Below are 26,799 nucleotides of genomic sequence, written 5' to 3'. Positions count from 1 at the left end.
GTCATTGGCAGATAAGACTTTTTGAAAAGAAAATCTCCAAATAAAAGATAAACGCTACGTTTCGTAATAATATAAACAAAGATAAATAAGTACGACAAACAAAATCGCAAAGTAAAAGAGAACCGCTTGACATAATAAAGTTTTTCTGATTCCAAAGCATATACGTATACGTAGACTGTAGAACAAACAGCTAAATGTGCGAATTGGGAAGAGGTCGGAGCGGCTTTAGCTTCAGCAACCGGCGGATCTCATTTCATTATAGTCGTAGTCGTCGGCGGAAGTAGTACCAGTTTCCCGTAGTCGCTTCTTGTCCTCAAGTTCGTCTCCGGCTCCCCGATTCAGTGCCGCACGCGCTAACGGCTTTGCCAGGGCATGTGATATACGAAAAGCCCTATGCTAGTGCAAACCTAAACGACAAACTAGTGATAATTATAAAAAAAATTATAAAATAAAATTTTAATAAAATAATATTATATAAATAACCAAAAAATAAAATGAGTGACCAAGCCAAAGAGATTGAGGCCATCCCTCCTTCTGTTCAGGATTTCAAGGCTCCCGATCTCCCGGACAACAAACCGGTGCTCTTCTTCCATCCGTACAACTTCCATGCGCAAAAAGTTAGTAACCGCTCTAATCATGTGATCTTCAAAAAAAAAATTATTTGCCCTACCCGATCCATCAGCTAATGCCGCGAAATTACAAAACTAATCATCGTCAGTTGGAGTCATCATAGTGTTTTTTTTTTGATGAAATAATGGGGTGCCCCCGCTGTGAAGGTTCTCCACCCACGATCTTTATTAAATCTCTCAATTCTCGGGAGCAATGGAGCATGACTTGGCGAGTGGCATGTCGGAAATGAAGTGGAGTCGTTAGAAATTGGGCTGGTCTATAGATCATGACAGCATAGGTTAGATTTATACACTATTTATTTATTGGAGTCGCTAGAAATTGGACTGGTGTATAGATCATGACAGCATAGGTTAGATTTATACACTATTTATTTAGCTACTGCAGGTGCTAATGAGGCGGATTGAGTGGAAAAAACAAAATAATATAAATGCGAAAGTAAACAAACCTACGAACGAGAATATACAGTAGCAGAGCGTACAATAACAACTGAAGCGAAATAATTAAACCTTTTTATACCCTTGAGCTGCATCATTAGTTAGTTATTAATTTTGAATGAATGAATTTTCAACAAGTCCATTTTTAACCATTTTTGACATCAGTTTGACAAGCAAATAAATTTAACTTTATTAAAACCTCTTTGTTTTTCAAGATATTTATAAAAAATATAATTTCTTTTGATTTGGATTTTACAGGGAACATCTAGTGTATGTTGTTTCGTTTAGTTTTAAATTTATAAAAATTCCCCTTTTGTTGATTCACCAATCTTATAAAGTATTTTAAGAATTATCTTTAACCTACATTCACAGGTTCTCATGGTTTTCTACGAGAAGAAAATCGACTTTTTTCCATATGTGGTTGATCTGTGCAACGGAGAGCAGTACTCCAACTGGTTCCTAAACCTCAATCCAAAGGGCGATGTTCCAGTGCTCCAAGACGGGGCTTTTGTTATTCCTAATTCGACGCATATAATCAACTATGTCGAGAGCAAGTACCGAGGAGGTAAGTGATCACTAAGTACTTTGAAAAGTCTTATTAACTAAACTAACTTTTTACAGGCGCTTATCGTCCGCTTAAACCCCCGCACAACTCCAAGGAGTTCGATCAGATTTTGGTGTACGAACAAGCAATTAGTCGCTTGCCAGTGGGAACTCTTAGTCTGGGCTCCTTTATCCACGATGATCTGAAGCTGGTACCCAAGGCGCCTTTCATTGGACCTGTACGCCAGTCCTGTCTGAGTAAGTTAATCCTTAGCCATCATTTAACCTATGAAAATTAGCCTAAAATTCATACTCCCCGCAGAAAATAATGGCAAGGTGTTGGACCTACTGCGCCGCTCCGTTGATGATCAGGCAAGCAACAAGGCAGCGCTGCAGCACAAGCTAGACATCCAACTGCGGCGACATGAACTAGCCTCCTCCCGCGAGGAATTCCAGAAAGTATTGGATGCTGTGCGCCACTTTCTGCTTTATGTGGAGCAGGAACTCTCCGCTCAAGCGCCGCGCAGCGAATGGCTCACCGGCGATGAGCTCACCGTGGCAGATATCTCACTGGGACTTCTGCTCCACCGGCTCTATCAACTGGGTTTCGAGAACCAGTTCTGGGCCTTTGGCAAACTTCCCCAGGTGGAGGCCTACTTCCTGCGTTTCCGACAACGCGAATCCTTCCACCGCCTGCAGCCGAGCAACTTTGCCATACTGCGCGAGATGTGGATGCGGACGCCGGGCAATTACAAACTAGGAGCAGGAGCCGGCTTCCTGGGTATGGCCATGTTTGCCGCCTTCGCGCACAAGTGAGCGGAGGATCGGAACACCAGACTTTGTTAACAAATCCTTTTACTGTTAAAGTTGGGCACATATAAACACGAACATAAGAACGCTTAAAGCTACGCACTGCTGATGAAGGATGCGGGTGGTCATGGTAAGAAGCGAAAAAGGAGGAGGATGAGGAGCAGAACGCGATCCAGTGCCAGCCTCGGCTGCTTGAAAATGTCATTGGTTCATCATTTCATCGTCGTTGAATATACAAAAAATTTGGTATAAATTCCAATCCGTCACCTAATTATCAATTCCTGCTATGCATAATGGCTCTGCCAAGCAAATCTTCGCAGGGCTCAGCTCTCCAGCGTCTGTTGCTCGCGTTCCCTGTCCCGCTTTTGCTGCTCGGCCTGTAGGAAACTAGCGGCGGCACTGGCCGCCTTCGGGGTGGTGAACAGCGGCATTCCCATGAAAGTAGGCATCTGTTGATCCGGCCGAACGCCCGTAGTTCCTGTCTTGCCATTAAGGTTTGTCCGCGAGCTACTAGATCCCGAGCTTGTGGCGGCACCCGTTGCTAAATGCGAGGGACGCTTGAACGGGAAGGTAGGAATTTCGCGTTGGTAACTGAAGCTTCCACTTCCTGGCGCCTCTGGGAGCAAACCCGGCGTGGGATACCAGAATCGGTAGGTAAAGTACCAGGTGAGTATGGCAATAATGCCACTGATCACCTTCTCGATCATACGGTGGTAGTACAGCATAGTGCCCACCAGCATTATGTCCCACAGCAGTTGCAGGGCCGCCATGCCGATGAACAAGGTGCGGATGATGGGCGTCAGGCGCTTGTACAAAAATTGCAGACTGCGCATCTGCTCCTCATTCAAGGTCCTCAAGGGATTCGTGCCCGAGTTTTCGGACGCACTGCGATTATGACGCTCGTTGCGAATGTGCTCCTTGATGGTCTCCCAACGGATGATGGGACGCGCCTCCTCAATCAGCACCAGGCTGGAGTGAATCAGTATAAACGCATGTCCGGATATGTCGAAGCCCTTCCACAAGTGTCCCGCTTTCAGACAGCTTGATTTGCTCACAAAACCTGGAATTACAAAGATTGGGTATTAAAAATTTCCTTATAGGATTTTCTCAAACACACCTTTTGTTGTGCAGCGACCATAAGAGCTTTCAACTACGTTAAATAGCTTCGTCCAGAAAAACCAAAAGAAGGTGGCTATGACTATGCGGGGGAAATGGTGTCGCAGCATTCGTTTGTGGTCTCCACAAGTGATCGTATAGGCAGAGAGAACCAAGAATGGAACTACAAAAAGTAAGGTCCAACCCCAACCCACTTTTACGAAGTACTGGTTGAACAAGTTGTCCGATCTTGCAAAGTAGGTCTTTGGGAAGGGCACAAAGTCCCCAATCACGGAGAGCACAAAAAGACTGCCCAAATACAAAGCCACCTTGAGGTCCGTGTTAAAGAATATGGTCTTCTTGCACAGGTGGATCACTCCCATGACCAGGATCTCGCGGATACTAGTTGGTGCCGCCGTGGGTCTCGTTCCTCGGGCCTCCGCACGGGTGATATCAGGTCCTCCAGGTCTGAAGTTCATATTGGAGCCGGAGGAGGAGCTTCCTGGAGTACCGCCTAAATTGGGCCGCAGGGGTCGCCTTTTTGTAGCCATTGCTGGACTTGGTTCGAGGGTTCAAAGTAAGCCAGTTGAGAACTGCGTTGTTTTCTGCCGTTTTTGGTTATACTGCAAGAAGAGTGAAAGTGAAAGCGGAAGAGCTGTGGGTGTCAAAGTTCAGCGCTTGATATGCAAACATACCGTGGTTGTTCCGGTCAAAAATCTGTCACACAAATTTACCAGCTTAATTTAGGTAATTTGTATCCAGCTTAACTAATTTTTCTGGATGTTCTATGTTAATTTAGAACTTTTTATTATGGCCAAAATATACGTGTTGCGCCTGTAAAAAATAGAACAGCTGCACGGCTGAAGGCGTTGCACGGCGAATGGTATATTTTTTTTAGGTTCGTGGTGAACGGCTAGTCTATCAGCTGTTCGGACTCAGATTTCTGCCGAGAGATTTTAATTGCCGGTTTTAATTAAACTGCGGCATGTACAACTCGGCCAAACAGCTGCAGCGCGTGCTGACAGCGCGCGAGATTCGGAAGACGTTCCTGGACCACTTCACTCTGAACCATGGGCACAAGTTCGTCCGCTCCAGCCCGGTGGTGCCTTTTTGTGACCCCACGGTGGCTTTCGTTAACGCGGGCATGAATCAGGTGAGGTAACAGGGAAAACTAAATGCCATTGTTTGCTTGTTAATTCCACGGTTTCTATTCCAGTTTAAATCGGTATTCCTGGGTACAGCAGAAGCGCCCTACAAACGGGTGGTCAATTCCCAAAAGTGCGTCCGTGTTGGTGGGAAACACAATGACCTATCCGTCGTCGGCACAGATGGGTATCATCACACTTTCTTTGAGATGCTGGGAAATTGGTCGTTCGGGGATTACTTCAAGGTGGGTTTCCATTATTGCTTTCTATTTTCGCAAAATCATTTTCCTTATATTTTTAAGCGGGAGGCTTGTGCCATGGCTTTGGAACTGCTCCGCGGACCCTACAATATCGATCCAGGTCGCCTATATGTAACCTACTTTGCTGGCGATAAGGTGCTGGGTATACAAGCTGATCTGGAGTGCTTTGAGATCTGGAGAAGCTTGGGGTATAAACTCTTACATAAGCACAGGTCAATTTTTATAATAAAAATTCATTCACTGCAGTTTTCCCTCCTCGCGGATTTTACCATTTGGCTGCGCAGACAACTTTTGGGAAATGGGAGCCACTGGACCATGTGGCCCTTGCACTGAGATCCATATAGATCATCGTCCAGATCTTGGAAGCGTGGAGCAAAGAGCTAAATTAGTAAACGCTGGTCGCTCCGATCTCACAGAGCTGTGGAATCTTGTTTTTATACAGTACAATCGGTGGGAATTTGAATTTAAATGCAATGTAATTCTAACTAAAATATTTTTATGTAATTTTAGACACGCGGATGGCAGCATATCTCAACTACCCGCCCATCATGTTGACACCGGAATGGGTTTTGAGCGTTTAACTGCGGTGCTCCAAAACAAGACTTCCAACTATGATACCGATTTGTTCACGCCGATATTTGATGGCATCCAACAAGAGGCTAAGGCTCCGGTTTACAGTGGAAGTTTTCCGGATGGAGCAAATTCAGCACTGTTGGACACCAGCTACAGAATACTCGCCGATCATGCACGTATGATTACTGCCTGTTTGGCTGATGGAATGCTTCCTGATCAGAAGTAAGCTTACTGTGTAGCTCTACTAAATACTTTACTAATGGCATTCTCGTTTCAGTCAAAAACTGCGGCGTGTGCTGCGCAAAGCTCTTAACATTTCGGAGCATGTTTTTGCCCATGAAAAGTTGCTGACCCAACTAGTTCCCATTGTGGTGGAGACTCTTGGGGAGGCTTATCCCGAGATGTCAGCCAAACAACAGGCAGTCATCGACTTAATTAACCACGAGCAAGAGGTGTACAAAAATCTAAGAGAAAGTTCTTCCAAAGCGTTTGCTGAGGTCCTTACCGAGTTTCCCAATCTGGACGATATTGATTTAATGGAGTGTCCAGGATTCGTGCCCGCCTACCGAGAGTTTCAAGTGCAACGCTGCAAGTTTTCCAACAACACAATTCCAGGGGACTTCCTTTACAAGTTAACGGACACCTATGGGCTTACTGAAGAGAGCTTCCTCAAGCTGGCTGAATTGGAGAACATGAATTGTGATCTGGAGCGGTACAGGGCGGAGATCAGTCTGGCCAAGATGAAAGCCAAGGGCATCCAGAAAGAGATCGAGGGATCTCCTTGCGACTTGGCTAATGAACAACGCATTGGCGAGGCTCAGGCTAAGTTAACAAAACGTCTGAAACCCACCGACAACAGTCACAAATATGCCTACTCCTTCGACAAGGAGAGTGATTCGTACCAGATACCTCCTCTTAAGACTCGAGTACAGGGAATGCTCCTCAACGATGCGGAAGTGTCACGAACCCAAGGCAGTCGCATACAGGCTCCCTCAACCGATCTTATTTCAATTGTCACTACAGCTAGCAACTTCTATTATGAATCCGGAGGTCAACAATCGGATGGTGGAAAGATACTTGTGAAAAATCACCATCAGCCAGAGAATCCTCATTTACTGAACGTGGTCTGTGTAAAACATCTCAACGACTGTGTGGTTCATGTCTGTAAATTATCCAGTCCCTCGGATGCTTTTGAGTTGGCAATCGGAGACGAAGTGGAACTGCAGGTGGATGCCCAGCAGAGACAATTAAACACGTGTCATCATACAGGTGAGATGGAAGGATGTCAGAAGTTATACATTTCCTAAAAAAAAACCTTATGCTTTTTAGCCACCCATCTGCTAAACGCTGCCATCCGTTCACTCTTTAAGAAGGTGACCTACCAGGTGTCAAGCTCAGTGACCAGTGATCAGTGCAAACTGGAAGTGGGTCTTCTAGGAAAACGCATCCAGAAAACCGATGTACAGCTCATCGAAGATCTGATCAAGTGAGTAACATCTTAAACACAAACGTTGCTACATATAACTGATTTTTTTGTAACTCAGTCGCATCATCTGCTCTTCCACGCCGGTTAACGTTGAGTTGCTGAGTGCCGCAGAAGTCCTCCAACAAAATGACATCACCATGGTGCCCGGAGAGGTCTATCCAGAGCAGGGATTGCGTCTGGTCAACGTGAATAGCCCCGAACTGCATCTTAGCTCTAAGGAGCTGTGCTGTGGCACCCATGCAACCAATACCAGTGAACTATCCTGCTTCTGCATTGTCAATTTAAAGCAGACAAACCGAGCGAGATTCTCCTTCACCGCTGTGGCTGGCCAGGCGGCGGAAAATGTGAGTAGTTATAACATCTGCCTTTAAAATGACGATCCACACATTTCGCTATTTTCTGTTTAGGTGCTAAAAACTGCTGCCTTGCTTCGCCATCGCGTGGATCTTCTCGAGAAACAGTTTCAAACTAATAAACTCACAAATGCAACTGAGGGGGAACTGCAGACAATTCGTCACAACATGCTGCACACGGACATTAAGCTGCCATACGCGTTTAAGATGGATACGCTGGAGCGCATCACCGAGATGCTAAAAAGAATCAAAGATTCTTCTCGCACAACCCTGAAGTAAGTGTGGCTTAACAATTACTAATTTACATATTTTTAACCACGATATTTCCAGGGAATTTGTGGATGTGGAGATGCGGAACCTGCTGCAGGAAAAGCCTCTGGATACTCACCCCTTCATCCTGCACTATATCACCAGCTCCGCTCTTGTGGAGGAGATTCCTCTGCAACGGGCCACCAAACTCTGCCAGGATCGCCCAGTTCTTGTGATCAGCATGTGTGATAGCGTGGTCAAGGCGCGCTGCTGTGTACCAGCAAACTGCATCACAGAACAATTTAACGCTTCCGCATGGCTGCAATCGTTCGCAGAAACCTTTGGAGGTCAGATAGCTGTGCCCAAGGGTCAGAATCCGCAAGCCGTATGCAATATGAAGGGCCGAAGGGTCAGCAGCAACCTTTTTGAGGAACAGCTGGATCAGGCAATGTCAAAGGCACACTCGTACGCTAAGCTTTATCTGTAGGAATTAGTTGTGATTACCCTCCAAATGTGCTAGCTGTAAGCTTGCCCCTTTGAAAGAATTAAAATGTGAAGAATTATTATGTATAATATTTGTTTAATCACTAATTAATATTAGGTCTTCATCTTCTTCCTCTTCTTCGTTGTCCTCTTGATCCTGCGGCGCCAAGCTCGAGTTCATTAGTTCCTCAAAGACGTCGGCATTGTTGGAACTTTGATCAAAAAAGTAACTTATATTAGCTAAAGGCTTTACTGGAGTTGGAATCTTTTCGCTTAGGCGGTGTTGGAGCTTGAACCGCTCTACTGGAGTCTTGGCAAAATTTCGGTCTCCCTTTACCAGTAAATCGAAGCTGTCATCTAACGACAGCCGCTTACTCTGTGGTAGTTGTTCGATTTGTGAAAGGTCTCTTTTCTTTTCTTTTTCCAGAGGAGAGTCCTCTTTGTTTCCCAAACTCATTTGCGCCATTCGCAAGCTTAAATCCTCAGCCATTGATTCGTAATGCAGCTGGTGTCCTTCGTGTTTGGTCAGTGCTGGCTTGGAATTTGGATTTGATATAATACCATTTACAATATCAGACATGTCGAACACCTCAGCATCACAGTCGCTCTCCAGGTCTGAAGGCACGAACTTGGTTATGGGAGTTGAACATTGCTGGCGTTGTGGAGCAGAACTCTTGACTGGAGTACTTTCTTTGTCACGCCTCAAAAATTGTTGTAATAAAGGCTGATTTTGATCAGGTACATCCTTTTTCTTTTTAACGGCCCGTTTCGGCTTTGGTTTTGGCTCATTTTCCTTGTCTTCTTCCTCTGCTGCAGTTTTCTTCTTTCTTGTGGGTTTCTTGGCGGGCTTTTCCTTAGACTTCAAGAAGGCAGACACCAATTCTGGATACGCTGTCTCCAGCATGTCCAATGGCTCAATAGTGTAGTAAAGTTCTTCTATTCCCTTTGGATGCTCCAATTCAAACTCGGCAATCTGGTTGTCAGGAATGAGACCTTTAAAACTGCCGCTTGGATCATGCCAGCGCAGTTCCAAACTGGCCACGCCTTTAACCGTGCGCTTTTTAATGATTTCAATTGGCTCAATAAGGATGTTCTCCTTTTTTGTTTGCTGGACCTGCCAGCGCGTGAGAATGGGGAAGAACTTTTGAAAGCAGTATATCTCCGGCCATTGCAATAGGTGTCCTATTTGCTTGATGAATTTCACCAGATTTGGTTGCCGCCAATTAAGATTAAGTGTTGGTATTTTAGAAGGTTCACTAAGGAACTCGGCAATAATCTCTTCATTGGGGAAATCTTCAGCTAACAAGGCTTTTCTGCGCAAAGTTAATTCTGCCTTGATGGATAATCGCTGTTCTCTAAAGTAGAAATAGTAAAATTCATATACCTTAATTTTATATTTATGGAATGACTTACTTCCAAAGACTTTCATCACAGCCTCTGTGGGTGTGACAAACACTGCAACCACTTTTTGTGTGGCTCTGGGTTTTCCCAATGTGCCCACAATTGCTGCAGATAGATTTATCATCCACGCGAATTTCCAGAGCGTTGTATTTGTCTGTTTCCTTGCGCCAGTTCCTTAGTCTAAAAAGAGGTGGGCTATGAAACCTGAACAAAACTCTCTCTTTGATAAATTACTTTTCCAGAATCTCAGTGTCCTTGTACTTGTTGAAGAGTTTTAAAACACCATCCTTTCCAATTCCACCAATGCCGTCGGGGCAGTAGTCACATCCGCAAAGCAGAGCCATCACAATGATTTTATGCTGACCGAAGTCCATGCGGGCGGTGATGTCCCTCATATCGTAGATGTCCACAGCGCCGCCAGCAGCTGCTTGGGCTCCTTGGGTGGAAACTGAGAAGTTGCGATAAACTCGTAGGGCTCCATAGGCAAAGCAGTCCGAATCCTGACTGATAACGCCATCCACCAACTTGGAGAATATTAAACGATTTTTTTAATTAGAAATTAAATTTGGAATATTGATCTGTTCTTACTCCATGCTTGTTGAGAAAGGCGCAGTAGGCCTCCGCTTCGCCAGGACCTTGGACGCACTGGATTCCCATGGAGAGAAGAAGATTTTCACACTGTTTGAGAACATGATTGAACCGGGTTCGTCCTTTGTCGCCTTTGGGAGCCTGGGTTTGAGTACATTCAGGAGAATTCTTAGGTTTTACTCCCCGGAATTGGAGTTCATTTCTTTTGGCTATCACTTGGCTCTTGAGTTTTGGAGCGACCCCTTCCAAAACGAAAACAGGAGTGACCTGTTCCCAAATTAAATAACAGGTGCGAAAGAAAAGATTTCTAAAGGTTGAAAATAATAAAAGCTGTTATTAAAATGTTAATGTTTAAAGTTGTTTGAAACCCACTTTAAGTGATGCCTCGGGTGCACAAAATAGTCAACAACATTTAAGGACTCGCACACCCAGCCTGCTAAATCAATGGCCACTTTCTTGCCACGCAGTTCATTAATAGGTTTTCGTTCACAGTGGGGTGTGAGCACTCCCCATAACTCCTTGACCCCCATATATCCAATGAACAAATTTAAGACCGCGAGAAGTTCGCAACAAATTCAAAATATCTATTTACAAGGGATGCAAATTTAGCTTTTTTAAGTCCTCATTTAGCTATTTTAAACAAGCTCCAAAAATTAGAAACACTTATGTTTTCTATTGTTTACTGCTAAGGTGAATATACAATTTGAATAATTGCTTGCTTTTAAATCGCATCAATTTCCTTTAGTTTTTTTTATATTAAGTTTTCTTCAAATTTATATAAATGCCATTCGCTGCGACCAGCAATCGATAACCGATAGACTGTTTTGTTTTGACAGATGCACACGCGCACACTGCGAATTTCCAGTGGTCAGCAATATCTTCCTCTTACACATCGACGTGTCAGGCAAAGAAAGTCCAAAAAATATATAATTTATCTGCACTCTCACTTTTAGTCCCGACAAAATTCAGAAACTGAAAGTAGTCCGTACGCCACACCACACACAACCACCACCAGCAAGATGGTTCTCGCGGATTTGGGACGCAAGATAACGACGGCGCTGCACTCGCTCAGCAAGGCGACCGTAATCAATGAGGAGGCCCTAAATTCCATGCTTAAGGAGATTTGCGCGGCCCTCCTGGAAGCCGATGTGAACATCCGGCTGGTAAAGCAGCTGCGCGAGAATGTCCGCGCCGTCATTGACTTCGATGAGATGGCTGGAGGTCTAAACAAACGTCGGATGATCCAGTCGGCCGTGTTCAAGGAGCTCGTCAAACTGGTCGATCCCGGTGTGAAGCCCTACCAACCCATCAAGGGAAAAGCTAACGTGATCATGTTTGTGGGTCTTCAAGGATCCGGAAAGACCACAACCTGTACCAAGCTGGCCTATCACTACCAAAAACGCAACTGGAAGTCCTGCCTCGTGTGCGCCGATACCTTCCGTGCCGGTGCCTACGATCAGATCAAGCAGAACGCCACCAAGGCTCGCATTCCCTTCTACGGCAGCTACACGGAAATCGATCCCGTGGTCATTGCTCAGGAGGGCGTGGATATGTTCAAACGCGAGGGCTTCGAGATGATCATCGTGGACACCTCAGGTCGCCACAAGCAGGAGGAATCCCTGTTTGAGGAGATGTTGGCCGTGTCGAATGCGGTTAATCCCGACAACATCATCTTCGTGATGGATGCCACCATCGGACAGGCTTGTGAGGCTCAAGCGAAGGCTTTCAAAGATAAGGTCGACATTGGTTCGGTGATTATCACCAAGTTGGATGGCCATGCCAAGGGAGGTGGTGCTCTTTCTGCCGTTGCCGCCACGCAGTCCCCCATTATCTTCATTGGCACGGGCGAGCATATCGACGATCTGGAGCCCTTTAAGACGAAACCCTTCGTGAGCAAGCTGCTCGGTATGGGCGACATCGAGGGGCTGATAGACAAGGTGAGCTATACAACTATATTTAAATATGTTCCATGCTGAGGATATTTAGCCTTGCAAGAATTATACTGATCATCTTAATTTTTTTACAGGTGAACGAATTGAAGCTGGATGGCAACGAGGAGCTTTTGGAGAAAATTAAGCACGGCCACTTCACTATCCGCGATATGTACGAGCAGTTCCAGAACATTATGAAGATGGGCCCGTTCTCGCAGATCATGAACATGATTCCCGGCTTCTCGCAAGACTTTATGACCAAGGGTGGCGAACAGGAGTCGATGGCACGCATCAAGCGGATGATGACGATGATGGACAGTATGTCAGACAACGAACTGGACAACCGTGATGGAGCCAAGCTCTTCAGCAAGCAGCCAAACCGAAGCGTTCGCGTAGCCCAAGGAGCTGGCGTCCTGGAGCGCGAAGTCAAGGAACTGATTGCACACTATACGAAATTCGCGGCGGTGGTCAAGAAGATGGGCGGCGTAAAGGGCCTGTTTAAGCAGGGTGATATGACCAAGAACGTAAATCCCACACAGATGGCCAAGCTTAACCAGCAGATGGCCAAGATGATTGACCCCCGGATGCTGCAACAGATGGGCGGCGTTGGTGGACTCCAGAATATGATGAGGCAACTGCAACAGGGGGCGGCGGGCGGTTTGGGCGGCCTGGGGAACCTGATGGGCGGCTTTGGCGGCAAGTGAGCAGGTGCCGTGTAAAATTAACGATTTTTATATAATTTTGTTTCCGCGTAGTTCGTAATTTGTTAGCCATTGTTTCCATTTGTCCAAGACCACAAAAACTGATATCCGATGTGGGAGCGAATATAGCGTATATAGCCTATATAGATGTGCAAACAGTTAACAATTCGGTTTTTGTACGGCTTGGCAGCCACAGTGTCAGTTTTTATAGTTTAAACAGTTTTCTGTACACGAACTAATGGAACTAGCATGCCTATCAGATTACCCGTAAGGCAGTTGAACTAGATATAAACAATAAATAAATAATACATAAACTTGGCTTTAAATGAACTTCGTGCATTCGGGTTGAAAGCGGATTTACTTAACTGCCCTTGTCAATTGTATACCGAGTTAAAATTAGTGAAGCAAAGAAATATATCCAATAATATAAATTGCATAAGTACAACATTTTGGAAATCATTGCTCATTTGATGAATAACAATCTAAGTATTTATGGAACAACTCCTCTCCCTTACTCAAACATATCAATGGGCCATTTCCGTATAACAAAGAATTCAACTTTATGAATATCTATGTTGTCGTCACGCATACAACTAAAACAAAAACAACACGCGAACAGGTGCCCAGAAAACTCAAAAGACGCCGCTGAAAATACGAAAACCAAATAACGGAAGGCAAGTAAACAAACAAGTTGTTGTTGTTTTTTGGGGAGGGTCTACACACACACATCAAAGTGGGGGTATGCACTTAGAGAAATTGGTCCTTAGTGTGAAATAGCAAAGAGCCATTAAATATATTTTGCTAGAAATTTATTTTGTTTTAAATTGTTGGTTTCTATATTTTTCTCTATCCCAATATGAATACACACAAAACTCCAAGTACTTGGTTTTTTTTGCGAAGAGCCAAAACTCTCTTTTAGATTATTCTCAGTGTGCGTTTCGGCGGCATAACTTTCCTGGTGGGGCTGACAGCATCCCTTGATTTTGTTTCGGAAGTTGCTATTCGACTGTGTCTGTGGGGGTGGGACTTCTCTTTTTTTTTTTGCCCTGAAAACTTCGTACACCCCCATTCCACTCCTTGCAATAACAATGAAATGGCGATTGCCTGCCATAAAAATGTCTATTAAGCTGTCAAGTTTTGACACTCATAAAACCATCAAACAAGTCAAACGAACAGGATAGCAGCAAATTCAGCAGGACGAACTGCTGTCAACGTTTTTGGGTTCATCCTTGTGGGTTCCCCATGCACACATAGGCTCACTCACTAGGAGTGGTTGTGTGGGTCCTTCCATATATCTTCCGCCCCCCAAAAGCCAAAGGACTTTATTTATGAAGCCGGGGTGGTGTCGTGAAAAGATAGCCTAAGGGAGGAACTCATTACACGCCCCACAGGCCTAAACATTTTACGAGGACAAGGGGTTCGACAGGATAACAGCATCCATGGCAGGATAACCCTTCTTCATAAGGGTAGGCTCGCACACATCCCCAATGTGACAGTTGCATTAAAACGAGATTTCATCATATAGAATCCCCAACCACTTTAGCTAAACGAATGAAAAATGCATTTGATTTTTGTTTTCTTACAGAAAATCAATTTGTCTTTTATTGATTCAGAAAAAGTTCAGTTTCATTTTTTTTTTTTGGGTTTTTGGATGACAGCATTTGCTCTTTAGGTTTTCCATTTTCTCACCAAAGAGACACGTTTTCTTCTTGTTTTACTTTTGTGGGTTCTTCAAATCGTTCAACGTCCACATTTAAATCTTTTGCTATTTTCGGTTTAATGCCTTTCTGTCGCTTTAAGTCGGACTCAGGATCTTTCACCCTGCCCTCGCTTAGCTTTTTGCTTGATTCTCTCGCTTTCGGTTCTGTTCTATTATACTGATCTATTCTCTTTTCTTTTTTTTACTTACAATTAGATTTAATTTTTTTTTTTACTTTGTGTTTTTTGTTTTCTTGTTCAACTAGTCTTAAGCGAAATAAGCACAAAAGCTGCAAAATGTTTTGCTTAAACTAATTTTTCATTTTTAAACTTTTTTCTTTCTTTTTTATTTGGGTTTTGACCTTTTATCTCTTGATCTCCAATTCAGTTTTTTCATGAAGGATCTCTTGCATTAAAGTTGAGGGCACAAAAAGTACGCGTATAAATTTGAAAGTTGTAGCAAAGATTTCGCTTTCTCGCATTTTTCTTGTCATTTGTCAGTTTTAGTTGGTTTTTCGTGTTCTTTTAGCTTTTACTAGAGATTTAAATACAATTCTTTCGCCATATAAAAATGCTTAAAAGCGTCACATTGATGCAAAAAATAATACTTTAAAAAATACACAGAGAGTTGAAAAGGATTCCTCATGCTATCGATCGATCTTTCCCTCAGTTTGTTTTCTGGAGGATTACAAAGAGAAATGTAGTTTTTTTTCTTCTGATTTAAATTTACCAGTTTGCGCATTTGCTTTGCTTGATTTTTTTGTGGTTTTTGGTTTTTATCATTAATAAGAAAATTAATAAAGTTCTTTAAAAGACTTTGATTTAAAACTTAAAAATAGCAACAAGCGAAATGTACATTACTCTCATTTAAGTATTTCTGTTTCTAAGTTTAATTAGCTGCTTGCATTTTACGCTTACTTAAAGTTAGTTTACGCCTTTGTCGTCGTGTTCTGTTCCATTCCCTTAATCTCCAACTACTTTTCCCTTCATTCTTCTCATACCGAAACTGTCTTATTTATTTTTTAAATTTAATGAGCTGGTTTTTTTTCCATCCTGCCTGTCCCATCGATTTGCTAGCGTTCATTCCTCTGGCTCCGCTCTCACTTTTATGTGTTTTTTCATTTTGTTTTTTGGTTTTTTGTTTGTTTTGTTTATATTCTTGGTTTCGTCAAAAAAGTTTCAAAAAAATATATATTCATCATTTCCTTAAATTGGCTTAATTAAAAAATGTTTATTTATTTCTCCCGCTCGCCTCCAACGCTCTGCTCTGCCCGCCCCTAAACAACGACTAAGACGACTAAGTTTGCCTCCTGTTTAAAACACAATTCAATTTAGTGGGTACTCAATTAATTTAGGAATTCGTTATTGAAAACTATTTGGTGTGGGTTTAGTAAGCTAACTGGTAATACATATAGCAAACATTATACTACTAAGAAATCACATGGAAGGAAAACGCAAAACTAAACTAAGGAAAACGCACTCAAACCAAATATTTATTTATTTTTGTTTTTGTTTTTTTTAGTTTTTATTGAAATTTTTGTTGTTTTTAGTTTTCAATTTTACGCACTAGACATTTTTTTGTTTGCATTTTAAAAATTACTTCAACACTTGCATCAAATTTAATCGATTCGCTCCTCTTTCGAGAGGTCTTCAATCAGGGGCGAGAAACCCAAGCAATCTTGAATCTTGATTGGGGTCTCGGCGATTTTAAGACAAATAATAAATTAACTACTTAAAATTAGTTAAAAAACTAAAGTAAAACGCATTAAATTAAAACAAAATACAGACGCAAAACAAACGAGTTCCAAGTTTGGCTTCTTGTCAAAGTAGATTTAAATACACACACAAAAAGTCAGTATAGCTTTAGATTAGAACACTCTTCGTCGGTTGATTTTTATTGTTTACCCTCTCCAACGTCCATGCTTTTATCCTTTCATCCTTCTTTATTTTTCCAAATTAAACCTAACCTCAAACTGTGCGACGCGGCGTTTTCCAACACTGTCGCTCTAACTACACAAAAACTACAACTTGCTACACGTGTGTTGTTGCACTCAAACTAACCAACTATTCTTTCTCCTTTCGCTACCAACTAGAAATCATATGTCCTACTCGTCTCCGTCTTTCGTGCTACTTTTCTTGCCTCGCTCTACGCTACTCGTTTCCGCTTCTGCGTTCTTCTTAGCTTGTCAACACTGTACTTAGATTCTCTAAACTTACGCACTAGGCTTTGATCTTATAATCTAGGTTCTTCTCCTGCTTCGACTCGACTTCGTTCCCGTTCCTCTAAAACATAAATTTCATTTTCACTTTCCTAGGGAGGGGGCGGTAAGACACGCCCCCAGCTCTTCTCGTTTCCTCCATCGATTTATAAATAACTTAGATCTTAATGCTTTCTCAATTTGCTTAAGTTGTTTTTGCTGCTAACAAAGTAAAATCAATGAAAAACTACAGAAAGAAAATTGCACTTTGTGTGAGTTTGGGGAGGTGTATGCGTGTGCGTGGGCGTGTGTTTGTAGTTGTATCGAGAAAAACAGGATTGAAAATCTTTCAAAAATATCCTCCCAATGAGTGGTTCTTGTATTTGTGATTCTTCTTTTATAGGACAACAAATGCAGGCATCTTGCACAAAATTTTTATATGTAAACAATTTCGCTTTTCTTTTTTTCGCTTCTGGAATGTCTTGGCAAAATATATATTTCTCCGATGCCTGCATTAACTTCAGGAGGTGAATTCAGGTGTAAGTGTTTTTTTTTTTTTCATTAGGGGTTTACAATCCTGCCTTTGTTGTTATTGTTACAGTTTCAGTTCGTAGTCAGTCTAAAGCAAATAATCGTAGTAAGAATACAAAAAAAAAAAAAACATTTGCATTATGTTGTTGTTTTGGTTTTAGGCTTAGGAAGACTTTTGGCGTTGTGTTTCTTACGTTTTTATATATGTATATATATAATAAATATATATGTAGATAGTTCAGTTAGGCGACTTGACAACTCTAAACTCGAAAATCAAATCGTTTCAACACATACATATATATTAAAATCAAATCAAAGACTTTGCTCAGGAATGTTTTTTGTGGTGTGAGGGTGTCCTTGCTCAAACGGAGATTCTGAAAAACTTCTCTCATCGCCACACTTTCTCCCACCCACATCGCCTACTTGATGTTTCCCTTGTTTCTCTTATTTTGCTCATCGTGTTTCGTTAATCAATTAACATTCGAAAAAATCACAAATACAATGCTTAGGCTTGATAGGTGTGTCCGTGTTGGTGTTTGTGTGTCAGTGTGTTGTTGTTTGTTCCTGTGTCTCGGGAAAATAAATATGCTAGGCTTTGAAAAAGGTTCAATTTCATTTCTAAACTCCTTCCTCCGTTCTTCAAACTCTACTTAAGAGACGCTTACAAGACTAAAGAAATCTTCGCTTATTAACTAAGTTCACTAAACGTAGTTCTCTTCATTCTTACATCTTCATTATGTGTTTTTTTTTTTTTTTCAATTTAACATTAATTTTCTTGGTTTTGTTTTACATTTCTGCTACTGCCTGTGCCAGTTGTTGCTGCTGTTGTTGTGGTTGTTGTTCTTTTCGATCCTTGCTGATCCTTCAAAAAATCGTACTTTCTCCGCCGGCCATCACAAAGCTAAACTACAATTCTACAGTTTCAAATTTTATTTTCTTGTTCTGTGTTTTGCTATTTCTTTTGTGTGTCGTCGTCTCGGTTTGTTTCGCTATTTCCTTTTAAAAAGTGTTTGCCTCTTGGTTTTCATGCTATTCAAACTCCATTCTTCTCCCGCCTGACTTTCTTCTGCTCTCCTCCTACAACAACTTCTCATATGCAGAAAATATATACTATATCTAGGTTGTTTTTGTTGGTTTTACTTTACTCATTAATATGTCTAAAAAACAGTTAACGTAAAAAACTGTAGACAGCTACAAAAAATTCATTCATTAAATCGACTGATGAGCACAAAAAATATGCTAAAAACTAGTACAAGATTTCCCTTCATTCGGTCTTCGTAAGCTTTTGCTTATTCTTTCGACTTTTGCTTTCTTTTAGATCTCTAGAACTACTAACTCTGTTTTGCTTACTGCAATTTTCTTATTTTTGTTTTGCTAAGACTTAATACTAGGTGTTTTGCCCTATTCTAGGACTTTTCTCCTCATTTCTTTTGTTTTAATTCATTTTCTTTTCTTTTGACTGCTTGGATAGCACAAAACGAATGTCAAAAAGGGGAAATAGACATTTCGTTTTCGTTTTCGGTTTTGTTTTTGTTTTTCGGATCTTTGCTTTATACAATTTGCGTGTTTTGGTTCAAGAAACCAACAAAAGGAGAAAACAAACCAAAGATCTCCTTTCTTTTTGTGGCTATCTACGCTTTCCTCTGCTTCCGTTCTTTGTGCTGTTCAACACGATTCAACAAAAATACAAAATAAATATTACAAATTAGACAAACAGAACAAAACAAAGGTAGAGTCTGAGTTTCATCGTAAAAATCTTCTTTAGCAGGCCACAACAAAGAAAACGTTGCCTCTAAGTTTAAAAAAACGTTTGCTTTCTTCGGCGCATTCTCGCGCTTTCTTCGCTCTTCAGGGGGTTTCTTTGCTGCCGCTGCACTTTGACTTAAGAGTTATGCTTTGTTTATATCATCATCGAAATGGATTTTGTTTCATTTTTTATTTGCTCTGCGTTTTCTTTACGGTTCTTTAACATACATTGCACACACATTTATTTTTGTTTTGTTTCTGTTTTCCTTCTTTCATTTCACAAATGTCTGTCTGCTTAGGTTTTGCTAGCTCAAAATTAGCAAAATAGTTTCTTTTTATTTTCTCTTCTATTTTTACATCGCTCTTTCCTGGTTTCGGTTTGCCCCCCCGTTCAAATGTTTTTCCTCTTGCGCTTAACAAAATTAACTTAACTCTAATCTGCGATGTTTGCTTTCTCGGCAGATTTCGTCAAGTTCTTTCGACCCCCAAGTGAGTTTCCTTTGACTTTGACTGTGCTTCCCTTCGCATCCTGCAGTTCTCTTTTTGTAAATATTTTTTGGACTGCTCTCTCGTTTGCCGCTGTTGTTTGCCGGCAATGGTTGCCGTTCTGCTGCTGCTTCTCTGGTTGTTTATTTAGTGTATAACTATTCTCTATTATTTAAGTTTAGTCTTTGCTTTTCTTCACTTTTACTCGCGTCTTCTGCGCTCGTCTCATCGGAGACCGGCGGCTTTTCTTCTTGCGTTTATTCATTAATCCCCTAACTTCATATACTCTTATCCAACCCGCTTATTTTTACATTGTTTTCTCTGCCTTAGCTTTTTGGGATTTCCCATTCTTTTTGGGGTCGGCTTTTCTCTACATTTTTTTTCTTCGTGAACTGCATGCTGTGTTACTGATTCTTCTGCCGCCGATGATGTTTTCCTCTAGTTGTTGTTCATGTGTTGGTTGTTTGACTCCTTTATCCGATCCGCTGCCTCTGACGTTTTCCCTCTTGATTTTCCTCCCTCCTTGGCTTTTCCGCTTCCACCAGGATTGATCTCACTCTCGTCCACTTTATATAGTACCCAAATGCGGTACTAATATATTATAGCTAGAAAAATAAACAAATTATTTAGTGGATTTGTTTTCAATAACTTTTTTGTCAGGGAAAAGGAACATTGTTTGTATGATAGGAAAATGTTTATAGCCGGGTAACATGCAGGCGATTTTAATGAGTTACGAATGATATTTACCTGGTATGGGTTACCAGTAAGAAGACTGCTTAGTAACTATACTATATAATTTATGGAGCCATGTGGTTGTATTAAAAGAAGCCGCAAAACGTTGTTTCAGAAAATAAATGGAAACGGTTTTTAATAATTAGAAAAGGTGGTTTAAAAAATATTGGTAATGAACAGATCTGAAGCAAACAGGCAAGCAACAACAAGCAGAGCACACAAAGCACATGAAGCCGGTGGTTTTTAGTGTGTAAGCGTGCTGTTTTTGTGGGTGCATTTTGTTCAGTGTGCGTAAGTGTTCTAAGAAGCGATGAATCTTTTGGAGTTTTTAGTAAAACTCAATTTGTTTCAATGGAAGTGAAATAGGGCGGTTGACATGATCTTTACTTTGGTAAACAAAGCTTTAATGGTACGTGGGGTCTTAAGAAAAAAAAAAGACAACGCACATGCTTAACAGTGTTGGAAAGCCCGGAGTGGTTTAGTAGAGAAACGCAAAGTAAAAAAATTACTAATACTGTTTTAACATTAAGTGAAGTATTTTAAGTGAGAAATTTCGAACCCGGGTAAAGAAACTTATGAAGAGATAGAGGCATTGGATGCAGAGCCATTGAGATGGAGACAAAGCGTGGACATTGGCGGAGAAGACTTTACGTTCACTCACCTCGCGAAGACCTATTTGGGAGCGGCTTGATGTGGATACTGTGTGTATGCCTCGTCGGGTGATGCAGCTGTGCTAGCCTGTTCGGAATCTGTCATTGGCATTGTTGGTATAATAGTTGGTGGTGGTGCATAATATGGGTAAGTTGGACTAATATACTGTAACGATGGAGAAAAGTTCTATAAAAGAAACCGAAAAAACGAAAAAAATACAAAAATAAATCCAAACAAAAAATCAATCAAAATTAGGAGTTAAGTAATTGGAATAAAAGAAAGGAGTAAAAAGAGTACAAATTAGGTATCATCTTTCAAGCTTAAACACAGCCAGCTCACACTAAAAAGATCGCACAATCATAGATCTTTTAAGTGTGCATCTAGCTGAGAACTCTTTTCTTTCTTTTCAATCCACCAGGATTTCAACAGACATGCACATGTGTAGATTTGCCATGTGCATATCTGCGCCTAAGCTCGAAAGAAAGTATTTCGAGTCTCGCAAGATCAGAGATCGATGTCTTACAGAGTTGCCAATCTGCAGGGTGGCCAACTGAGGCATCATCGTTCCATATGGCACGCCCGTGTCGCCGCTGACCATCATCGAGATGCCGCGGGGCTGCACCTGGTTGACCGCTTCCGGTTTGTATGAGGTCACTCCCAGCTGAGGGGCGGCCGCCATTTGCATGTACTGCGGGGAGAACTAAGATCGATTAGTTATAGTTTGAAACTTAAATAATTCAAACATGGCACTGAAATCTCCAGTCATGAATTTAAAATATATATTTGAAGTTTTAAAGTAAACGCTTGTATTAAACATTAATTCGATTCGATTTCAGTGCCACATACCCACGATGGGAGTAACTCCTATACTCACCTGATCATCTACCTGAGTGATCGGCTGGGTCATCATGTAACCGGGAATCCACTGGGAGCCGGCCACTGGATAGCCACCCACCTGGGGGGCGCTGAAGCGGGAGTAGGGCACTCCGATGGGCGTGCCGACGTTCACGCTGACTCCGTTCTGCTGCATAGTTGGATCGTAGGCCACGGGAATCCCCTCCGCGGAGACGTCGCGCCACGCACGCGCATTCGGGTCGGGCGTCTTGAAGAGATTCTTCTTTTTGGGTCCACCGTCGGCGAACTTCACCAGCAAGGGATCTTTGGCACCCGGTATTGTGTTACCATTAAACATCTGAATGATTTGCTCGCACTTCTCGCGACTCTCCATGCGGGCAAAGCCAACGCCTAAAAATTAAATGGGAAAACATATTAAATTATTATCCAAAAACATTAAAAAGTAAATTTTCTACTCACCCTTGGAGTTCATCTGCTGATCACGCAATATTCTGGTCGAAACAACTTGTCCGTATTTCGATAGCATTGCCTCCAGATCAGTTTCTTTGAAGTGGGGCGGCAAATTTGCAATATACAAATTTGTGGGATCCTGTTCCTGTTGCTGTGTGGTTGTTGTATGCAATTGGGTCAGATCAGGGTGGTGTTGTGTTGTTGTTGTTGTCGTTGTTGATTTTCGATTGTTGGTTGTTGAATGTCGGGTTGTTGATTGTGGACGGTTGTTGAAATTGAATCGGTTTAGTTTGATTTGTAGGTTTGGTTTGGTTGGTTGGTTTTGTTTGTTGTTTGTTTCGGTTTCACACAAATTAACGTTACACAAAAGCAGTTGGCGTAAGCATGTGTGTTTAATTGGTGTGCGTATGCATTTGGATGTGTGTATTTTGTGTTTGTGAATTTTTTGCGATTGAGTGTGTGTTTGTTTTATATTTATTTTTTTTTTTTTTTTTGGTTTTTATTTTGAGAGAGAGAGGGGAGTAGAGAAATTAAGAACGTAGAGATTTTGTCATTAGTAAATATTCAAGTTGCTTGCCAAAAATGTATCTGTTGTCAACTCTTTTTGGACTGTTTGTCTGTTGTCAGTGTGTTAGTGTGAGTGTTAAGTGTGCCTGACTCTTGCGTAGGTGTCTGCGTGTGTGTGAGTGTGAATGTTATGTAATGCCTCAAGACTTATCCAAGAATACCTTATGCGAAGAAAAGTAGACCTACAAAACGTTTACCCCCTTTGAAGATGCAGTGTTTTCTTGCCCTCAACAACGATGCTTAATGGAGTTGGCAAAACATTGACAATACCACTGAATTTTTAGTAGCTAACCTTCTAATCCTGGAAAAGTTGCTATCCTGTAGCAATAGTTAGTAACCGAATTTTCAGTTTTTTTTTTTCCAGTGGTATATTAATCAATGATAATGCCAACCTAAATGCTTAATTAAGTTAAATACCTGCTCAGTAATTATGTCTTAAGGTTTAATGAAATCTGTTTGATTGTTATACTTAGAGTTTAGATTGTATTTGGTTTTTGGTTTGATTTTTGGCCGGCACAGGTTTGTAGCAATTTGCGTACTCAAACAACAAACTTTTGTAGTAGGTTGAAGTAGTAGAGGTTGGTTATATACTTGGCTGGCTATAACTTCAAAATACGAGTATACAGTTTATACAGTTGAATATACAGATTCAATATATAGAATATCAGATATGAAGAGAGATATACGCTAAGTCTATAGTGTGTGAGTGTTGTTCAACTCTATGGATTACAATCGTTAATGCCTACGTAATTACGTGTGGTCTGTGTTTTATTTGTACAGCAAACTTTTCATTATTTTGTTGGCTATGTTTTTTGTTTTTTTTTTTTGTAATGAGCATTTAATGCCATCGGATTATAACGTTGGGGAGAAGCTAACGAGAGGAGAGTGAACAAAGTTGCTAAGCTCTTTGAATGAAAAACTTTTTGATTTGTTTACAGATTATTAATATTTACGAATAAATGGACAACATTTAAATTGATGCCAGGTCCCAGCATCCGTAAGCCAATGTAAATAGCCGCTAATTGTAAATTACGATTTACGAATCAAGTATTGGGATGATTACAATGTGTTCCTTAAATAAAATCGGGTAAGAAGGGAGACGCTATTTCAATTTGACTTGGTCTACTTAAATCGATGAGGTTAATAACTAAAATGTACTTAAATTTAGAACCTCTATCCCCATTTAAGGGGTTATATACCTTTTTTATTTTCAAAAAATCGAAAATTTTTTTATTGTTTTATCTTAAAGAACAACTCTTTGAGAATAATTTCCCAAATATTCATAGAGATTCGAGCAGTAGAAAAAAAGTTACAGCGCTCCTAACCGCGCACCTCGTAGCGGCTAGAACCGGAACTTGAAACTTTAAACGCGAATATCTCGAAATGGTGTTTCTTGAAAAATGACTTTGCGGTGATAACGATTGGCGGAAAACTACTAAGCCGATTTACTTCAAATTTTTTTTAAATGTTCATAATGAAATTGTCTTGTGCTTGAACGATCGACTTTTCACGCAAAAATTTTTTTTCGCCGAAATTAATTTTTTAGTGAAATTTCTAGAGACCAAAAAGCTCATTTTTAGCATAAAACGTTCCCGTACGCATAAAAAAATAAAAAATTTTAAAATCGTTCGTTCAAGCACAAGATATTACTCTAAACTAATGAAATTTTTTTACTTTTATGGTTTCAATTGACCGGTTCGACCAGGAGCGTTATCACCGCAAGGCTCTAAAAAAAAAGGCCTCTAAGGGAAACACCCACCCCTTAAAAACTAATTGATATTTTTCCACGAAATTTTGCACAAACATAGTTAATAAAGTGTACTATCAAAAAATTAAAACACCCGTGTAATTAAATAATTGCTACATACCTAAAAAAAAATCCGAACTTTCCTCTTTTTTTCGACAAAGAAGGTATATAACCCCTTAAGAACTAAGCTACAGTATCTCCTAGTAAATTAGAAAGTATGATGATGTATAAAGAAAGAATATAAAGGTTGTATGGTGAAAGTAAATAAAATAAACAAGGTAATCATTTATTTAATACAGAACAGTGTTCTTCTAATATAATGAATTTGAATTTATAAAATCTATATATTAAGGTTTATTCTAATTACCCGGATTGATTAAAAGAATTAAAATAATTTTAATTCTAAGTCTACCTTGATGAATAAAGCCTGAGCTAAATAATGGATTTATTGGGGTTCGTTTCGTATGTACTGCATTCTTTTTATATTCAAATACCTTACGAAAAATGTTTTACTCCAAACTCTATAAATACCTGTACTGTTTACGCTTAATGCAATATTTTACCAAAATAATCCGCTAAAAAAAACTTTAATGGTTCTCACTAAATGTCAGTATTTTGGGGTTCATTATTCAACTGCTAAAGGAAGATTAAAGAGAAGGAATAATTAATTTATGACTTTCAGCTTCATAAATATGAACTAACGAATGCTATTAAAATGCATTTATTCTCATTTTATATGGAAATGTATTCTAAAAATATGTTTTAGGCTATCGTCGAAACTACCGCTATGCAAAGAAAGAGAAAACAAGAAAATAAATCTAAAACAATGTTTTGAGGTTTACTAAAAAATGTTTTTGTCTATATAGTCGGTTATATAGAGATATTATGTGTGGTTTTTGGTATACGACAAACGGTTATACAAATAGAGTTTTGGAACAACACTACGAACTAGAGGTTGGGGTTGGCTTTGGGTTTTCGGATAAGGAGTTTGAAGGTGGGAATTTAAATGAAAATAAAGATAGATAGATATACAAATGCACACCCTGCGGTGTGAGAAAAATAATTTTTTCTGAGCCTCAAAGAAGGTTCACTTTGTGAGAATTTGGCTTATCTCAAGGAAGAGGGAACCCAATTATTTTTTAGGCCCGGTAATCATGCTCATAAAATCACTTATTAAACAGACATATCTAAAAATTTGACAAATTTCATTTTATATAGTTTGAATTATATACCGTAACCATGATTCAAAGGATTAACTGACACAAAAGATGTGATTTAAATAATTGGTTTTGTTGTTTAAGAAGTTTTTTTGCGAGCACGAATTTTGGGGCCTTAACCAAAAACTAATTTCAGTCTTAACAAAACTTAAATGATGAAAGTTGGAGGCAGCTTTGGGGGTCAGTACAGTAAACGAAATGCACAAATTACTGGGGAGGAGGGGGATTTAGAATTTGGAGTGGGATTTGGGCTTTGGGGACTCTTTTCTCTGGAGGATGGAGATGGGGAATGGGACACTGCGGTGTGTGGGGGGTGAGTATTACTTGCATGCAAACAAACGTACAATGGCCGGCCTATGAAGCACCCAGATACCCACTTTGGCCATCTGAGCTTGCACGCCCTTCCCCTGCAATCCTTTTACGGCGCACTCGGCGAAGGCTGGCTGCTCGAAGTCAACGAAGCCGTAACCTGCAAAAAAGCATATTTTGTTTTTGTTTTTCGTTGTTGTTTTTGTTTTCGTTTCATTTTTTTGTTGTTTGTTTTTGTGTGTTGCGGGTGGGGGGAATTTTATTTTTATTTTTTTTAATTGCATGTATAAATATATATATATAATTATATTTGCAGAGACAGAGAGAGAGAGAGAGAAATAGATGTTTATTTATAGTCCAATATTTGGTTGGCACACAAATCGAAAATTGAAATCGAATTCAATCAAGAAACGAAAAAAATGGGGATTTTCGCATTGGGTTACGTGCAACAAAAACAAAATCGAACAAAAACAAAATATTTGTTCAACGAGAAAAGAGAGGGGAGAGAATAAACGGGTGAAAATTAAATTAATAATTAATTTGATTCAACTTAAACGCTAACATACAGAAACTGGTAAAAAAAAAGTCCAAAGGCAAGTAACAAACGAAAAAAGAACTGAATACGAAATATATTTATATCAATACACGCACACACATTGATCGAGAGCAGTCTTTCATAGATACACTATTTTTACAGCTTGTTCAGTTATCGGGGTATTTACATATTATCGTAACCGTTATTATTAGCATTAGTTGAGTGCATCGGTAGCAGTAGATAGTATTTGTAATAGTAGAGTGGAATGCATGAATGACTCGAATGCGAAATGAACCGAACTCAAAAACTCAAAGTCAGTAGAACAAAATGAAGTACAAACTTCTTAATGCCAATATTCTATTTAGAAAAATTATTTATAAATACAAGATTTTAAT

General features: G+C 40.4%; 6 protein-coding genes across 19 annotated transcripts in view; 3 read left to right on the top strand and 3 right to left on the bottom strand.

Annotated features, from left to right (window-relative positions):
- Window positions 1-260: 260 nt before the first annotated feature.
- LOC108088983 (ganglioside-induced differentiation-associated protein 1) lies at window positions 261-2,688 on the top strand. The gene is made up of 4 exons (XM_017187026.2): window positions 261-617; window positions 1,437-1,629; window positions 1,686-1,865; window positions 1,930-2,688. The coding sequence occupies exons 1-4, from the start codon at window positions 495-497 to the stop codon at window positions 2,421-2,423; spliced, it is 990 nt and encodes a 329-aa protein (XP_017042515.1). The 5' UTR covers window positions 261-494; the 3' UTR covers window positions 2,424-2,688.
- On the bottom strand, window positions 2,446-4,381 carry LOC108088981 (acyl-coenzyme A diphosphatase FITM2). Its single transcript, XM_017187024.1, has 3 exons — window positions 4,208-4,381; window positions 3,535-4,135; window positions 2,446-3,477 (listed from the first exon to the last, which is right to left on the bottom strand). Exons 2-3 carry the CDS (start codon window positions 4,061-4,063, stop codon window positions 2,741-2,743), a joined length of 1,266 nt encoding a protein of 421 aa, XP_017042513.1. The 5' UTR covers window positions 4,064-4,135; window positions 4,208-4,381; the 3' UTR covers window positions 2,446-2,740.
- Window positions 4,382-4,402: 21 nt separating this feature from the next.
- On the top strand, window positions 4,403-8,148 carry LOC108088977 (alanine--tRNA ligase, mitochondrial). Its single transcript, XM_017187019.2, has 10 exons — window positions 4,403-4,665; window positions 4,729-4,902; window positions 4,960-5,105; window positions 5,164-5,367; window positions 5,428-5,712; window positions 5,768-6,759; window positions 6,820-6,976; window positions 7,035-7,320; window positions 7,384-7,604; window positions 7,660-8,148. The coding sequence occupies exons 1-10, from the start codon at window positions 4,498-4,500 to the stop codon at window positions 8,063-8,065; spliced, it is 3,039 nt and encodes a 1,012-aa protein (XP_017042508.1). The 5' UTR covers window positions 4,403-4,497; the 3' UTR covers window positions 8,066-8,148.
- On the bottom strand, window positions 8,145-10,780 carry LOC108088978 (flap endonuclease GEN). Its single transcript, XM_017187020.1, has 5 exons — window positions 10,423-10,780; window positions 10,051-10,357; window positions 9,697-9,986; window positions 9,475-9,642; window positions 8,145-9,416 (listed from the first exon to the last, which is right to left on the bottom strand). Exons 1-5 carry the CDS (start codon window positions 10,578-10,580, stop codon window positions 8,159-8,161), a joined length of 2,181 nt encoding a protein of 726 aa, XP_017042509.1. The 5' UTR covers window positions 10,581-10,780; the 3' UTR covers window positions 8,145-8,158.
- Window positions 10,781-10,908: 128 nt separating this feature from the next.
- LOC108088980 (signal recognition particle 54 kDa protein) lies at window positions 10,909-12,996 on the top strand. The gene is made up of 2 exons (XM_017187023.2): window positions 10,909-11,987; window positions 12,077-12,996. The coding sequence occupies exons 1-2, from the start codon at window positions 11,070-11,072 to the stop codon at window positions 12,683-12,685; spliced, it is 1,527 nt and encodes a 508-aa protein (XP_017042512.1). The 5' UTR covers window positions 10,909-11,069; the 3' UTR covers window positions 12,686-12,996.
- A 6,030-nt stretch (window positions 12,997-19,026) lies between these two features.
- The window catches only part of LOC108088966 (protein alan shepard), a 64,915-nt gene continuing 57,142 nt past the window's right edge, over window positions 19,027-26,799 (bottom strand). For 2 of the 14 annotated variants that reach the window (XM_017186984.2, XM_017186989.2), the window contains 6 exons: window positions 25,938-26,029; window positions 22,039-22,180; window positions 21,599-21,969; window positions 21,248-21,424; window positions 20,735-20,910; window positions 19,027-19,946 (listed from right to left, as the gene is read on the bottom strand). In XM_017186984.2, coding sequence (XP_017042473.1) covers window positions 20,746-20,910; window positions 21,248-21,424; window positions 21,599-21,969; window positions 22,039-22,180; window positions 25,938-26,029 — 947 coding nt within the window. In that variant the 3' untranslated portion in view covers window positions 19,027-19,946; window positions 20,735-20,745. Of the gene's footprint in view, window positions 19,947-20,088; window positions 20,130-20,734; window positions 20,911-21,247; window positions 21,425-21,598; window positions 21,970-22,038; window positions 22,181-25,904; window positions 26,030-26,799 lie in introns of all 14 variants that reach the window. The other 12 variants (XM_017186988.2, XM_017186996.2, XM_017186986.2 and 9 more) reach the window with 10 other exon arrangements.

Source organism: Drosophila ficusphila, unplaced genomic scaffold, assembly GCF_018152265.1.
Source record: "Drosophila ficusphila isolate 14025-0441.05 unplaced genomic scaffold, ASM1815226v1 contig_106, whole genome shotgun sequence".
In the NCBI taxonomy this organism is placed as follows: Eukaryota; Metazoa; Arthropoda; class Insecta; order Diptera; family Drosophilidae; genus Drosophila; species Drosophila ficusphila.
This window is presented reverse-complemented; position numbering and strand designations above follow the sequence as displayed.

What these genes read in the sequence shown, in the direction of transcription:
- LOC108088983 (XM_017187026.2), top strand. Translation starts at nt 495, where the DNA reads ATGAGTGACCAAGCCAAAGAGATTGAGGCCATCCCTCCTTCTGTTCAG. An exon ending in ACAACTTCCATGCGCAAAAA is followed by an intron (nt 618 to 1,436) that starts GTTAGTAACCGC and finishes CTACATTCACAG; the next exon opens with GTTCTCATGGTTTTCTACGA. An exon ending in TGTACGCCAGTCCTGTCTGA is followed by an intron (nt 1,866 to 1,929) that starts GTAAGTTAATCC and finishes TACTCCCCGCAG; the next exon opens with AAAATAATGGCAAGGTGTTG.
- LOC108088981 (XM_017187024.1), bottom strand. Translation starts at nt 4,063, where the DNA reads ATGGCTACAAAAAGGCGACCCCTGCGGCCCAATTTAGGCGGTACTCCA. An exon ending in TGGTCGCTGCACAACAAAAG is followed by an intron (nt 3,478 to 3,534) that starts GTGTGTTTGAGA and finishes TTGTAATTCCAG; the next exon opens with GTTTTGTGAGCAAATCAAGC.
- LOC108088977 (XM_017187019.2), top strand. Translation starts at nt 4,498, where the DNA reads ATGTACAACTCGGCCAAACAGCTGCAGCGCGTGCTGACAGCGCGCGAG. An exon ending in CGTTCGGGGATTACTTCAAG is followed by an intron (nt 4,903 to 4,959) that starts GTGGGTTTCCAT and finishes TATATTTTTAAG; the next exon opens with CGGGAGGCTTGTGCCATGGC. An exon ending in AAACACGTGTCATCATACAG is followed by an intron (nt 6,760 to 6,819) that starts GTGAGATGGAAG and finishes TATGCTTTTTAG; the next exon opens with CCACCCATCTGCTAAACGCT.
- LOC108088978 (XM_017187020.1), bottom strand. Translation starts at nt 10,580, where the DNA reads ATGGGGGTCAAGGAGTTATGGGGAGTGCTCACACCCCACTGTGAACGA. An exon ending in CACCCGAGGCATCACTTAAA is followed by an intron (nt 10,358 to 10,422) that starts GTGGGTTTCAAA and finishes TTCAACCTTTAG; the next exon opens with AAATCTTTTCTTTCGCACCT. An exon ending in CCTTTCTCAACAAGCATGGA is followed by an intron (nt 9,987 to 10,050) that starts GTAAGAACAGAT and finishes ATATTCTCCAAG; the next exon opens with TTGGTGGATGGCGTTATCAG.
- LOC108088980 (XM_017187023.2), top strand. Translation starts at nt 11,070, where the DNA reads ATGGTTCTCGCGGATTTGGGACGCAAGATAACGACGGCGCTGCACTCG. An exon ending in TCGAGGGGCTGATAGACAAG is followed by an intron (nt 11,988 to 12,076) that starts GTGAGCTATACA and finishes ATTTTTTTACAG; the next exon opens with GTGAACGAATTGAAGCTGGA.